The sequence below is a fragment of the Stenella coeruleoalba genome (assembly GCF_951394435.1).
Source record: "Stenella coeruleoalba genome assembly, chromosome: 20".
Classification (NCBI taxonomy): Eukaryota; Metazoa; Chordata; class Mammalia; order Artiodactyla; family Delphinidae; genus Stenella; species Stenella coeruleoalba.
The window spans coordinates 47,875,438-47,890,468 of record NC_137166.1 but is presented as its reverse complement, the minus strand read 5'-3'; the positions used below and the strand labels follow the sequence as shown (position 1 = coordinate 47,890,468).

Below are 15,031 nucleotides of genomic sequence, written 5' to 3'. Positions count from 1 at the left end.
GCCAGCTTCACGGGCATGTGACTAGTGCAGTTGACAGGTCCCATGTTCAGAAGAGCCCTCTCGGCTTTAATTATCTGTGATTGCCATCCGGAAATTCTTAATTTTGTATTTGAATTTGTGTTTTGTAAGTGAAGTCTGAAGGGTGTGGAGCTTGAGCTGGGGGGACTGGAGCCTCAGCTCAAATGAGGTCCCACACCTGCCATCTCCCACCTCCCCGGAATAGGTTCTGTCTGCCTTCCCCTCCCTGCCTCTGCCCTGTGACTTCCGCCATCCTCCAGCCCCGACAAGGGCCTGAGTGCTCACGGGAAATCCAGGCACTTGTGCCTCTTGGCATCTCAGGTGGGGCACAGTGGCGGGCGGCTGGTGGAAGGGGAACCCAGCAACCAGTTTGCTTTAGTTGTGGGGCAGGGTCTCTAGACACCTGTAAGAGTCTGTGCTCGCCCCACCAGTATCCCTGTGCCTGAGGGAACATGACATTAGACACCGTATGGGGTCAAGAGAGATGCAGGAAGAACGGAAAAGAGCATTTCTCCTTTAGTACATTTCATGACACTCCTTCCTGCCTTTTGAACCAGGTCTCCATATTTTCATTTTGCACTGAGCCCCGCAAATTATGTAGCCAGCCCGGGCCCTGACCCCATCCCTTCTCTGACGCATCCCAGACATCACATCCCAGAAGGAGTGGGTCTGAGGCAGGCTGGGAACATCACTGGGCTCAGAGCCTGCCCTTCCCCAGGGGACACGAAACCCATAGTGGAAATAGCCCCAGGCTTGTCTGAGGCCCTGGCATGAACTCCAGGGCTGGGGACCAGGTGCCTCCACACTGACTCCTCTGTTCATCTCTCTGGGGAACCAATTCTAAACCTCTTTGCAGTGACCCCTGTGGAGGGGAGCTGGGGAGAGTCACAGAGTAGGTTTAAGTAGAGGTCCGGTATTTAAACCTCCCTCTGCTCTTTGGTCCTGGGCCAGGTTTGGGGTGGGGGGGCGGCGGTTGGTGTCAGCACCCGGGATTCGGCAGGCCTGAGCAAGAGGAGACTCTCCACCCTGGGTCCCACTCCCTCCCAAGACACCAGATCTTCTGGTCTGGCCAGTTGGGGTTCCTCCCTGAAACTCTCCCACACGGCTGGGACCTGAAGGGCCTCCTGAGTGCACAATAATAATAGAATTGTAGCCCTGCCTCGCTCCATCCCTCTGGAGACAGGGGGTTTCAGACCTGTTTGGCAAAGGAGGCAGCTGAAGTTCAGAGAGGGAGATGGAGTTGCTTGAGGTCACACAGCAAGAGGATGGCAGAGGCAGGAGTAAAATTTCAGTCTGTCTGACTCCAGACTTAATACTTTGTCCACTGCCTCACTCCACCATGAAAGACTCTCCTCCCTTTATTATAAAACAGACACCTCAGAGGCTCAGAGAGGTGAAGACACTTAGTGGGTCACACAGCAAACCATAAGTGAGGCTGGGATTCCAAGGCTGGGAGGCAGGGAGGTAGGGGGAAGTGTTGAATGACTTCACAGCCACTCACTTTCTCTCTCTGAGCTTCAGCATGATGACAAGCAACCCAACCTAGGTGACTGAGGTGCTAGTCATTATTGGCGAGGGGGGTGCCCCATGGGGTCCGGAGAACAGATAAAACCTTTATGAACACAGCCGCTATTTTTCCTGCCATAGGTAAATCTTATCTGTGAGTCAGGAGAAACAAAGCAAGGCTAAAGCTGTAGTTTAAATAATAATATAATATAAATAATACATAACATTGGGTTGGCCAAAAAGTTCATTCGGATTTTTGTAACCTCTTACAGAGAACCCAGACGAACTTTTTGGCCAACCCAATACAAGCAATCACTTCTATTAGCTTATATATGTGGAAGCTTAGTCATTCTGTGGTTTGCACAGTGTTCTTGTTTTTTCCTGTGTTCAGACACAGAAGGCAGTGGTCCTGATTGTGTCTCACTCCATCGTGGTCACAGTGTGGCCCCGTATGTGTTGGTGCAGGGGTGTAACAGAGCACCCAGACATCGCTGTGAGCCGCCAGCCAACTCCCAGCCATCAGAGGCTCTTGTTCCCTTACCTGGGAGACTGCCCTGCTCCCTCCCCGGTCTCCTGGCCTTCTCTTGCCCCTTCTACTCTTTTCCTTTTTTACTGAGGCCACAATGGCACTCCTCCCCCACCCTTTTCTTTTGGTAAGAATAGTGTACCTTCAGTGAAGTGCATAAATGTAAAATGTACAGCGTACAGCTCGTCGATTCTTAACATGTTTGCAGTTACATGTGTAACTACCACCCAGATGAAGATAGTAGGGGTTCCTTACTATTACTCCTTTGGGGCAATGCCCTCCCCAAAGTAACTCCTATTTTGATTTCTATCACCACTGATTAGCTTTGCCTGTTCTAGAACTTCATAGAAATGGAGTCACATGGTATCTTCTACTTGTTTAAGGCTTTTTGAGCTCAACATAAAGTTGGGGGTTTTTTTAAGATTTTTTTTTTGATGTGGACCATTTTTAAAGTCTTTATTGAATTTGTTACAGTATTGCTTCTGTTTTTTGTTTGTTTGTTTGTTTTTTAGCCGCGAGGCATGTGGGATCTTAGCTCCCCAACCAGGGATTGAACCTGAACCCCCTGCATTGGAAGGCAAAGTCCTAACCACTGGACTGTCAGGGAACTCCCAACATAAAGTTTTTGAGACTCACGTTGGCACCCAGGCCAGTAGTTGGCCCGTTTTCATTGCTGCATAATTCCCTGGGATTAGTGAATTCATTTCTTGATAAGTTTTTGCATCGTTTGCCAGATTGATAGTTTAAAAAGCAAATCTGATTGTGTCTCGGAGCTGATTTAGACCCCGTGAAACATTCTCCATCTTTCTCAGAATTAATTCAAACCTCTCCTCAGGGCCTGGAATGGCCTCTTTTGCCTCAGTTTCCCCCTCACTCCTGAGCTCCAGGTACAGGAGCTCCAGGTACACTGCTCTCCTCTCTGTGTTCGAAGGGTCCATGCTGCTTCCAGCCGAGGTCTCTGCACGTGCTGACCCCTCTGCTTTGCAATGTGCTCTGCCCCCATCCCGACCTGCTTCACTGGCTAAACCTCCAAGTCTTTAAGATCGTAAGGCACCTGGATGATTTACATCCTCAGGGACGCTTCATTGACCAGCCCCCACTTTTAGACGCCACACCTCCTTGTAGCTCCCTACACTTCTTCCTTCGTTGTCCTCGCTGTAAATAACAATTTGTATGATTATTGGATTAATATCTGTCTCCCCCGTCAGACTGTGAGCTCTGTGAAGACCAGCACTGGTTCTGTTTAGTCTCCAGCATCACCCGGCCCAAAGCCTGCACTCACTCAGCATTTACTGAGTGTTGAATGTTGAGTAGACCCTCTGTGTGAGCCTTATATCCTCTCCCCACCGCCACAAACACACAGACTTTCTCCTGGGAACTGCCAGGGAACCTTGACTCCCGCCCTTTCAATCCTTGGCAGTGGTGGCTGACGCATCCGGGGGCGGGTGTCGCGCCCCACAGCTGAGGCTGATTTGGCCTGGTTGGGCAAGGCCAGGGTTGCCTGGGGCGAGGTTACTCATCCTGGGCTCACGTAAGAGGACCCGGCTTGGGAGGCGGCACAGCTAGAGTGGAAGCCGAGAGAGCAGGACGGAACCATGGACCCCGCCAGGAAAGCAGGCTCCCGGGTAGCGATCTGGGCAACGGGCTGGCTGCTGCTGCTGCCTCCGCTGCTGCTTCTAGAAGGTGAGTCTGCTGCCGGAAGGGGGCGGAGGGGATAGAGTGGGAGCTCTAGGGAGGGTTCCCCCACCCCATACAGAGCGGGCTCGTGGGAAGGATCTCCCATCCTGGGCAGAGGGGTCGGGGGAGGGGGTGGGCTGCGGGAAGGTTCCCTACCCTGGGCAGAGGGGACTGTGGGAAAACTTCTTCCATCCTAAGCAGACGGGGGGCTGTGGGAAGGGATCCCTCACCGAGCTGACTTGACTGTGGGTAAAATTCTCCCATCCTGAGTGGAGAACTGTAGGAAGAAGTCCCCCCACCCCCGTCTATGGCAGGGATCCCCCACCTTGGGCATAAAGGGCTGTGGGAAAGATGCTCCCACTGCAGGCATAGGACGTTTGACGGAAAGGGTCACAATGTATCTCCTGGCCTCAGACTTGCGGCTAGGTTTTCCTTACGCCGCCCTGGAAAAGGGTGTGCAATAGGATTGCACAGGGACAGAGGGAGTGGGAACGACTATTTCTCCTTTGGGGGAGGAGGCTTCAGTAGGGATAGCTCAGTTCTACCTGCCTCTGTACCCCCAGGAGCGCAGGCCCTGGAGTGTTACAGCTGCGTGCAGAAAGCCGATGACGGATGCTCTCCGCAGAAGACTAAGACGGTGAAGTGCGCGCCAGGCATGGACGTCTGCACAGAGGCCGTAGGGGCGGTGGAGTCTAGTGAGTGGGGCCTCCGGGTCCTTGCGTACTCCTTTACGCTCCTCCATCTGGGCCCCTCCTCCTTATGGTCCCGCCCCTCCCTCTGAATTTGGCCACACCCCCTTGAACGCAGCCCCATCCTTCCCTTTCAGCCTGGCGTGGGCCCTTCAACACAACCACGCCATTAGGGCTTAGAGGGATGAGGACGGAGAGTTGCGCATGGGTGGCGTGAACTGGGAGAACCCTGATCTGGGACCTCGTCTCCTTCAAGGGCACACCCTATCCATCTGCCCTGGACCACTGAGATCTCCCTACCCACTTCTGTCCCTGCCAGAATCCTCTCCACCCCAGCCTCCCCCATCCAATGGGGCCCTTGGAGATGGAGATCCCTCTAGAGGTCGTCTCCTAAAATCCCTAGGCTGAGGCTCCGCCCCTCGGACCCGCCCCTGTCTGCGGCCACGGCTCCTAGGAGGCCCCATCCGTCTCTGATCCTGTGCCTTTTTTGTCGGTCTCAGCTCCTTCTGATGCTGCTTCCTGCGGTTCCGACTCCCTATGGTCGTGCTCCGTCTTAGCTCCACTCTTGGCCCTCCCGCGTCGATTGTGTCCAGTGTCTATCAGCCTGTCTGTCCCCTCAGACTCCTCTCTTTCAGGTTCCGCCCCTCGGTCTGTTGTTCTTTCCCCTCGGATCGGCTCTTTCTGAGGCCCTCGCCCTCCCACCCTGGCCTATTCTCTGGTGCCGGTCTATTCCAGGCCCCGCCCCTCTGACCCCGCCCCCTCTCCTCTCCGCAGTCCACGGGCAATTCTCGGTGGCAGTGCGGGGCTGCGGTTCGGGACTCCCGGGCAAGAATGATCGCGGACTGGACCTTTACGGGATTCTGGCTTTCGTCCAGCTGCATCAGTGCTCCCAGGACCGCTGCAACGCGAAGCTCAACCTCACCTCGCGAGCACTCATCCCCGCAGGTCGGTGGGGGCAGGGCCGCAAGCTCAGGGACGGAGCCATGTCTGGGCTGAGCGGCTAGGGGCGGTCGCAAGGGGAAGGCGGGAGAACTCCGTAGGGGCTGGGGGCGGGGCCACGCCCTGGGGCGGGATTATAGGCTGAGCTGAGTGTCCGTCGAGGGGCGGAGACGTGGTCTGGAGGGACGCGGAGCAGGGCTGTGCTTCCTGAACCCTCTCGACCCCTTCCTTCCTCCCCGCCCCTCTCGCAGGCAATGAGAGTGACTACGAGCCTAATGGGGTCGAGTGCTACAGCTGCGTGGGGCTGAGCCGCAAGGAGTGCCAGGGTACGGCGCCGCCCGTCGTGAGGTGCTACAACGCCAGCGACCACTTGTACAAGGGCTGTTTCGACGGCAACGTCACCTTGACGGCAGGTGAGTGAGCTCGAAGCACCGGGCCTTCACAGGTTGTGGTAGCCTTTCTGAGGCCTCATGGGTGGTAGGTAGACCTTTACCCAAAGGGTTCCCCCACCTCAGCGCATTCTGGGAACTGAAGGCCTAAGTTCGTGGCTTGTCCTAGAGCATCTTGAGAAATGCAGTCCTATTCCCAGTATAGCACGGGAATAGGAATGCTTTTGTCCTAGAGTTTTTGGGGAAATACAATTTTCATAGAGGCCTGCCAGGTGCAGAATGGGAGGATGTACAATGGGAAATGTATTTAAGCCTCCAAGCTTCTGCCCAGGCATCGTGGGTAGTGTAGTTCTGACTCCTTAAAACTGAAGGGTTAGTGTCCCCACTTGTCCCAAAGTATTAGGAGAGATGTAGTTCAGCCTCCTGGCCTCTGCTTCAGGGAACCATGGGAGATGTTCTTCAAATTCCATCCTCTGCCAGGTGTATTATGGCAAATGTAATTCTAAGACTGAATTTTGGTGGGGGTGGTGTGAGGGGTGGGGGGAGAGAGAGGGAGGCAATGGTCTTCTGCTCTTTCCTCCTGTGAGAGGTGTTGTATCCCAGTTCAAACCTTTCTTCCAAGGCATTGTGGGACTTGTAGTTCATTCTACACATTTTTCCTCTCAAAGTACTATGGGAAATGTGGTCCACCGTGTGCCAAAGACAGTGGGACAGTGTTTCTCAAAGTGGGGCCCTAATTGAGACTTTGGGTTTAATGGATGCAGAGTCCTTCTGTCCCCTGTTTTGGGTCTTCTTGCTCTTGTCTTGCCCCTAAGTTTCATTCTGGCTGTGCCTACCCCCTCCCTCCAACCACGGACCTACCTGTGTCTCCCTCCTGCAGCTAATGTGACTGTATCCTTGCCTGTCCGGGGCTGCGTCCAGGATGAGTCCTGCACCCGGGATTCAGCGACAGGCCCAGGGTTCACGCTCAGCGGCTCCTGCTGCCAGGGGTCCCGCTGTAACTCGGACCTCCGCAACAAGACCTATTTTTCCTCTAAATTCCCGCCCCTTGTCCTGCTGCCCCGTCCTCCGTCCACCACTCTGGCTGCAAACAACTCTGTCAGTACTTCTGCCCCAACCCTGGCCTCCACTTCCACCACCAAACCCACCCCAGCCCCGTCCTCCACTTCCACCACCAAACCCACCCCAGCCCCAGCCAGCCAGACTTCTCCAAAAGAGGTCGAACCTGAGACCTCCCAGGTGGAGGAATCTACCTCGGCTGGAGGTACTAGTGGCCACCAAGACCGTAGAAATATTGGGCAGTACCCCATAAAAGATGAGCCCCCTAATAAAGGCTCTGCAGCTCCTTCAGTGGGGTGGGTGGCTCTTCTGTTGGCTGTGGCTACTGTCACCTTACTATGAACTTCTCTACCTCTTGCCCTACTTCCTTGGCCATGGGTACCCTCCCTTCCCATTACTCCCTCTTCCACCACTGGACTGGGCTGGCCCAGCCCCTGTTCTCCCTAGCTTTTGCTGCACTGGTTTGCGGCTTTGGGACAGAAAGTTACCATTGTATATATCCTGCCAGGGTGTTCCAGCTTTTTGAGGGCAGCAACTGTATCCCCCTCATCTTTGTCTCTCCCTGGGCTTCTCCTGGTGCCTAGGTCAGAGGGAAGTCAGAGCTGTCCCAGGGAAGGTGGGAGAGACAGTGATAAGCTTCGTATTCGCTTTCTCACAGTCAACCTGGAATAGGATAGATGGGGTCTGAGGGCTCTGCCTCCTGCCCCTGAATCTTTGTGGGAATCATTTTTTGGCATCTTCTTTGTCTTCTTTTATAGACTGTGAGCTCCTCAAGGGCAGGGACAGTGCCTTACGCCTCAATGTCTGGCACATAAGGCTTCAATAAAAGTTTAATTACTTTGTATAGTGTTTTAAAGGAGTTATTTCTACCTCATTGCTGACCTACCTCAGTATAACCTACCTGAGATATTTCTACCTCCTGAAGCTGAGCTAGGGTGGGAATGCCAAGACTGAAACGGAGAAACTGAGATCCGGAGTCGCAGCCCCGAGGGACGTTGGTTTTGAACACTTTTCACCTCCTGAGGTTTAGCCATGCTTATGGGTGATCCCACTGGTGAGGGGGAGTCCGGGTGAGACCATTGAGCAGTATGAAGGGGTGAATGGTACTCTTAGCAATGTTTGGGAGCAGAGGGGAGCTTTGTTTCACAGGTTTGTACACGGTCCTCAGGCCCCACCAACTTTGCCGCCGGTTTTTTTTTCTTTTAAATAAATGTATTTATTTATTTTTATTTATTTTTGGCTGTGTTGGGTCTTCGTTGCTGTGCGTGGGCTTTCTCTTGTGGCGAACGGAGGCTACTCTTCGCTGCGGTGCACGGGCTTCTTACTGTGGTGGCTTCTCTTGTTGCGGAGCACGGGCTCTAGGCGCGCGGGCTTGAGTAGTTGTGGCACGTGGGCTCAGTAGTTGTGGCTCACAGGCTCTAGAGCGCAGGCTCAGTCGTTGTGGCACACGGGCTTAGTTGCTCTGCGGCATGTGGCATCTTCCCAGACCAGGGCTGGAACCCATGTCCCCTGCATTGGCAGGCGGATTCTTAACCACTGAGCCACAAGGGAAGCCCCTCATCAATCTGGTTTCTTAAGAATCATTGTACAACACGGGGAATATAGCCAATATTTTTTTAGTAACTGTAAATGGAAAGTAACCTTTAAAAATTGTATATAAAAAAATAGCCTAGCTTAATGATTAAAAAAAAAAAAAAGAATCATTCAGTGGCCTGGCCCCGGCATCCCACCTGTCCAGAGGGCTTGTGGGTGCCGCTGTCCACTTTTGCTTCCTCTTGGGGACTTCGGGCCTGAGTCCCACCACCATCTCCTCCAATCAGATGAAAGCTTGGGCGCCCAGGGAGGAAAAGCCTGGCTTAGGAAGACCCTGGCAGGCTTCGGGACTGCTTGATGGAGGGGAACCAGGTGTGCAGAATGGTGAGATAATGGTAATACTGGGAATTCGCTGGTGGTCCAGTGGTTAGGACTCCCCGCTTTCACTGCTGTGGCCTGGGTTCAATCCCTGGTCCAGAAAATACAATCCTGGAAGCCACGTGGCACGGCCAAAAAAAAAAAAAAAAAAAGTAATACTGCTGATATTACCATTCATAGTAGGGAGTAGTGTGAGTTAATAATAAAATAACAGTAAATAGTGATTATAGTAACAAAATAGGGAATAAGAGCCTGAGCAACAAACAATATCAGTATCAGTAATAGTAACTATAGTTATGGGAATGTTAATCATTTAAAAGAGTCTTACCAGATGACCGGCTTGGGCTAAGGTTGTTTGCACCCATCATTTCACTTAATTTTCCATTTAAATTCTCAGATGGGATGATTGGGAAAACGCAGGCTCAGAATGGTAAAGTAATTTAACCCACAGCAAGTATAAATTTATTATGTGCCAGATACTGGTTTAAATGCTGTACTTGGATTAACATATTTAATCTACACAACCATCCTATGAGTTAAGTATTAATCATCCGCTTTTTATAAAGATGACAAAACCAGGCCCAGAGAGGTTGAGTAACTTGCCTCGGGTCACCCAGCTAATAAGCAACGGAGTCCAAATTGGAACCCAGGCAGACCGGCCTTATAGAGCATGAACAAGAGGGCTGTAACTTTCCCCTCAGCTTAACTAAACTTTAGATAGACTTGTTCCTGCCTCTAAAGTACTGTCCTCCCTCTCAGCCTGGTCCCTGACAGAATCCAGATGACCTAACCACAGATGCCCCGGACCTCCTGTTTCTTAGAGCATTTACTTTAGAAAACTTGTCATTGTAAATTCTTTCTCTGCTCTTTTGAGATGTATATAAATCTGTTTAAAAGCCTCTTGCCAGTTTTACAAGCCAGGAAATGTGTTTCACAAGGACCTGGGAGCTATCTCTTTGAAATATAAACATCAAAGGAGATAGCACCTCTATCTCCCGGTTTCCCTAGAAGCCTGACTTCAATGGGGGCCTTTCTCCAAGTTGTGAAACTACCCCTTGTCCGGAAGATGCAGGAAAGTTTCCTTTTCCTTCAGGTGAAGCCAATTCGCAAACATGACCTACTACCCCCTCAACCCCCACCCCAGTTCTTTTTTTAAAAAAATTTATTTTATTTATTTATTTATTTTTGGCTGCGTTGGGTCTTCGTTGCTGTGCATGGGCTTTCTCGTTGTTGTGAGCGGGGGCTACTCTTCATTGCGGTGTGCGGGCTTCTCATTGTGGTGGCTTCTCTTGCTGCGGAGCACGGGCTCTAGGTGCACAGGTGTCAGTAGCTGTGGCACGCAGGCTCAGCAGCTGTGGCTCACAGGCTCCAGAGCGCAGGCTCAGCAGCCGTGGCGCATGGGCTTAGCTGCTCCGCGTTATATGGGATCCTCCCAGACCAGGGCTCAAACCCGTGTCCCCTGTATTGGCAGGCGAACTCTTAACCATTGCGCCACCAGGGAAGCCCCCCACCCCAGTTCTTAAAAACCCAACTGCCTTGTGTTTCAGCTGCATTGAGTTCAGACTGAGTTCTGGCCTCTGTCTCTTTTTGGAACACTTTGAATGAAGACTTCTTGCCTGTCCAACTTGTCCCGTGCAGTTTTTGCTTTGACAAGCAGGACCTGCTAACCAGCGTGTTAACACTCTTCAGAGGTAACTCCGAGTCTGTTTTTTGCCATCTTGGTGGCGTAGGTCAGAGGACTCCGGGGTTTCTGAGGGTGTTGAGGCTGGAAATCCTCCTTTTATCACCTGTCACTCCGTGCGGGTGTTTTCTCATCTTTGGAGGAGGTGCCAAAGTGGGGAAGCAGATGAGGAAGGATGATATTTTTTTGGAAAGGAAAATCAGCTCTTATACAGATACAAGATGAACACGTGTCAAAGATTTCATTTCACTCATTTATGAATGAGGGGACCCATACAATGTTACAGCCAGTCCAAAGGAGAATTCCAAGAACACACACAGGTAGGAGCTCGGGAATGCTGAAATAAATTTATGAGTGGCTGTTGAACTGGTCAATAACCACAGGGAAATAATCAACTGTATTCCGCCAGGCAGGAATCTTTTGCATTGCTCTCAGTTTACCATCGGTTTAGTATTACTATCATAGTTTAAGACAGTGAAAGGTGGAGCTAACCCAGAAGGGTGTGCGAGACAGGACACCCAGTAATCCCTTCTGCCCATTACAAAGGCTTTTACCTCTGAAAGCCCCCGGTGTGTTGTGAAGGCCCCGACACAGTCTGTCCTGACACGGCGCCCTGTGAGTTGGGGTAGGGCATTTTGCGAGCACAGATGAGGGACGGAGGAAAGATGCCTTCCAGATGTGGGTCCCATATTGCTGGTGGTACCCCTCTCGCCTCCACATCCATGTAGCCGCCTAATGTTGTCCATTTCAGAGACTATGTTAGTTTCCTCGGGCTGCGGTAGCAAAGTATCACAAACTGGGTGGCTTAAGACGTCAGAAATTTATTGACTCATCGTTTGGGAGGCCGGAAGTCCGAAATCAAGGTGTTGGTAGGGCCATACTCCCTTCAAAGCCTCTAGGGGAGAACCCTGTCTTGCCGCTTCCAGCTTCTGGTAGCCCCGGGCGTTCCTTGGCTTCTTCTTCAATCTCCAGTCTCTGCCTTCTTCTTCACATGGGAGCTCTCCCTGTCTGTGTCCAAATTTCCCTCTTTTTCTGAGGTCATATTAGATATTAGTCATCTTAACTTGATAAAATATGCAAAGACCTTATTGCCAAATAAGGTCACATTCATAGGTCCTGGGGGGTTGGGACTTCAACATACCTCTTTTGAGGGGGGCACAGTTTCCCTCATAACAAAGACACAGTGTAGAATAGAGACTGAGAGGCCGGACTTGTGTCAGACATGTTTAAATCTCAGCTGTGTAACTACTCTATACCTTGTTTTATTCTGAGTGAAACTGAGCTGGGAAATTCTCTCGAAGTCCCAGTTTCCTTATCTCTTAAATGGGGATAATAGTTCCTGCCTTTAGGACTCTTCTGAGACTTGAACTTGTTCATGTAAGTCAAGTACAGTGCCTGGCATATAGTAAGTGCTCAGAATATAGGGAACCAGCAAGATAGTACAGTTAATTCAAAAGCTTGTGGATGAGATGAAGTATATTTAGTCATCGAAAGCAAGAATGCTGAAATAAGATTGAAAACTGAGATTCAAAATGAATTCTGGTCTTACAGGGTGATAAAACCTTAATTTCTGGGGCTTTACTGTTTACTGGGCAGAAATCATTCCATCAGAAAGCATTTGCCTCTTTACCAGACAAAAACCATTTGCAGCTTACCAATCTTCTTATCATTTGCAAAGTTAATATCTAAACTTTATAGAGTTTGGGCCCTAATCAATAATAAATAGTAAGACATATTCCTGTTACCCCCAGAGAATCAGATAATCCCCGAGTGGGTCTGTTATATGTGGTTCCCCTTTTATTTTATTTCTAAGTTTTAGATCATCATGGCCTAACAGAAGTATATTGCAAAACATTTAAATTACATATGTAATTAAAAATTTTTTAGTGTTCACATCAAACAGGTAAAAAGAGAAGCAGCAATGAATTTTAATAAAATATTTTAGTGCAAGTATTATTTAAATTTCTAGTCAGTATGAAAGCGTTATTCGTGAGATATTTTGGGGGGAGTTGTACTAAGTCTTTGGAGTCCCATGTGTATTTTATGCTTATATTACATTTCAATTCACACTAGTCACGTCTCCAGTGCTCAACATCTAAAGCTTCAGAACTTTGTATAAATGGAAATATACTGTATACTGTACTCTTTTGTGTAAGGCTTCTTTCACTCAACAGAATGCGGTGGGTTTTTTTGATAAACTTATTTATGTATTTATTATTTAATTTTGGCTGCGTTGGGTCTTTGTTGGTGCGTGCGGGCTTTCTCTGGTTGTTGTGAGCAGGGGCTACTCTTTGTTGCGGTGCACGGGGTTCTCATTGCGGTGGCTTCTCTGGTTGTGGAGCACGGACTCTAGGCGCGGGCTTCAGTAGTTGTGGCTCGTGTGCTTCAGTAGTTGTGGCTCGCGGGCTCTAGAGCGCAGGCTCAGTAGTTGTGGCGCACAAGCTTAGTTGCTCCGTGGCATGTGGGATCTTCCTGGACCAGGGCTCAAACCCGTGTCCCCTGCATTGGCAGGCGGGTTCTTTACCACTGCACCACGAGGGAAGTCCTGGAATGTGGTATTATCCCAGTTTGTTCATTCATTCTTCTATTGATGGACACCTGTTTCCAGTTTGGGGCTATCATGAATAAAGCTGGTATGACTATTCTTGTATACTTGTTTTTATGAACATAGGCTTTCATTGCATAAACACTAGGAGTGGAATTACTGTGTCAAAGAATGGGGGAATATTTAGTTTAATAAGAAACCAGCAGACCCTTTTCAAAACTGGTTATCCTATTTCACTGTCCTACACTATTTTACTAAAATTAGAATTCCTGTTACTCTGTGTTGTCATCAACGTATTGTGTTGTCAGTAGGTCTTTTTTTTTAAAGTTGTACTTGTTTATTAGAATTTTTTAAATTATTTATTTTTGGCTGCATTGGGTCTTCGTTGCTGCGCGCGGGCTTTCTCTAGTTGTGGCGAGTGGGGGCTACTCTTCCTTGTGATGCACGGGCTTCTCATTGCAGTGGCTTCTCTTGTTGTGGAGCACGGGCTCTAGGCATGTGGGCTTCAGTAGTTGTGGCACGTGGTCTCAGTAGTTGTGGCTCGCGGGCTCTGGAGCGCAGGCTCAGCAGTTGTGGCGCACGGGCTTAGTTGCTCCTCGGCATGTGGGATCTTCCCGGACCAGGGCTCAAACCCGTGTCCCCTGCATTGGCAGGCAAATTCTTAACCACTGTGCCAGCAGGGAAGTCCCAATAGGTCTTTTAAATTTTATCCATTCTGGTAGGTGTGTTGTGGTACCTAATTGTGGTTTTAATATGCATTTCCCTGAAGTCTAATCTTTTTTGTTTTGTCTTTTTTTTATTTTGGCCGTGCTCCATGGCCTGCGGGAACTTAGTTCCCTGACCAGGGATGGAACTCACGCCCCCTGCAGTGGAAGCACGGAGTCTTAACCACTGGACCACCAGGGAAGTCCCTAATCATTCAGAGTAATTTTTCACTAGTGTGGTATCCAGTGGGATAATGGGAGGAGCTTTGTGGAGCATTGAGAAGGGATGAAATAGGAAAGCAGGCAAGTATATGGACCCAAAAAGTCTAGGCTGATTTCTAGGCAGAATTAAGGGCTCACTGGAGGTTATATACCACAGATTTAAAGTCAGACTTTTCATCAGGGTTGTGTGATTTTCCTCCAGTGTCAGAGGGAAATCTAAATGGAGCTGGTATTGCTAAGAGAGCTCTCTGGAGCCAGGAGGACGTTAAGGAAGTGTGACTTGTGCACATCTCAGCCTGGGTGAAATCTGATCTTTTGATCAGATCACCTGCCAGAAACTCAAGGTACTTATCAGACCCTACCCTAAAATGACTCGTGGCAGTCTATCTACTTATTGGACTCCTGCCCTAAAACACCTTGTGATTCCTTAAGGACAAACATTTTCTGACTCTCATTAGAGTCCATCACAATTCTCACCAGGCAACTTTTTTTTTAAATTAATTAATTAATTTATTTCCTTTTGGCTGCACACGGGCTTTCTCTAGTTGTGGCGAGCGGGGGCTGCTCTTCTTGCGGTGCGTGGGCTTCTACTTGTGGTGGCTTCTCTTGTTGCGGAGCAGGGGCTCTAGGTGTGCGGGCTTAGTAGTTGTGGCTAACGGGCTCCAGAGCTCAGTCTCAGTAGTGGCGCAGGGGCTTAGTTGCTCCGCAGCATGTGGGATCTTCCCGGACCAGGGCTCGAACCCGTGTCCCTTGCATTGGCAGGTGGGTTCTTAACCACTGCGCCACCAGGGAAGTCCCTCACCAGGCAACTTTCAACAGCCTCGTGGCTTTTTATCTTTATGAGCCCCTGACTTTTTCTCTTCCTTGGAACACTCTTTTGGGGTTACCTGAACCTGCGTCTCCCAAATCGCCATTCTTAAGACCCCCAATAAACTCTTTTCTTATTTGCAGCCTCCTGCATTCTTTTTTTTTGGTTGACACCAGCTCTGGTCACTTACATCACTCTGGTACAAGCATTGAGTGGGTAGAAAGTTGGATACTGGCAGATTGCCTTTCTAATAGGACAAAGCCAGGGACTTGAGAGTATATGGCAAAAGGTGTGATTACAATGACGAAGAGTGGAATTTAAGGTCGGAGGTTGGAAGGACCTGAGTGATATGACAAA

General features: G+C 50.0%; 1 protein-coding gene across 2 annotated transcripts; it reads left to right on the top strand.

The window, feature by feature from the left end:
* The first annotated feature begins 3,594 nt into the window (after nucleotides 1-3,594).
* On the top strand, nucleotides 3,595-7,659 carry LYPD3 (LY6/PLAUR domain containing 3). 2 transcript variants are annotated; one of them, XM_079908352.1, is made up of 5 exons: nucleotides 3,595-3,733; nucleotides 4,291-4,422; nucleotides 5,191-5,361; nucleotides 5,607-5,768; nucleotides 6,625-7,659. In XM_079908352.1, the coding sequence occupies exons 1-5, from the start codon at nucleotides 3,646-3,648 to the stop codon at nucleotides 7,143-7,145; spliced, it is 1,074 nt and encodes a 357-aa protein (XP_079764478.1). In that variant the 5' UTR covers nucleotides 3,595-3,645; the 3' UTR covers nucleotides 7,146-7,659. The 2 variants fall into 2 exon arrangements, with proteins under 2 accessions (XP_079764478.1, XP_079764477.1); XM_079908351.1 differs by lacking the exon at nucleotides 3,595-3,733 and having other exon boundaries at nucleotides 4,033-4,422.
* Nucleotides 7,660-15,031: the final 7,372 nt, after the last annotated feature.

Bases quoted from the DNA above. Each gene is read 5' to 3' on its own strand.
- LYPD3 (XM_079908351.1), top strand. From the start codon at position 4,035: ATGGCAGGGATCCCCCACCTTGGGCATAAAGGGCTGTGGGAAAGATGC. The intron at 5,362-5,606 runs GTCGGTGGGGGC...CCCCTCTCGCAG, and splicing joins GCGAGCACTCATCCCCGCAG to GCAATGAGAGTGACTACGAG. The intron at 5,769-6,624 runs GTGAGTGAGCTC...TCCCTCCTGCAG, and splicing joins CAACGTCACCTTGACGGCAG to CTAATGTGACTGTATCCTTG.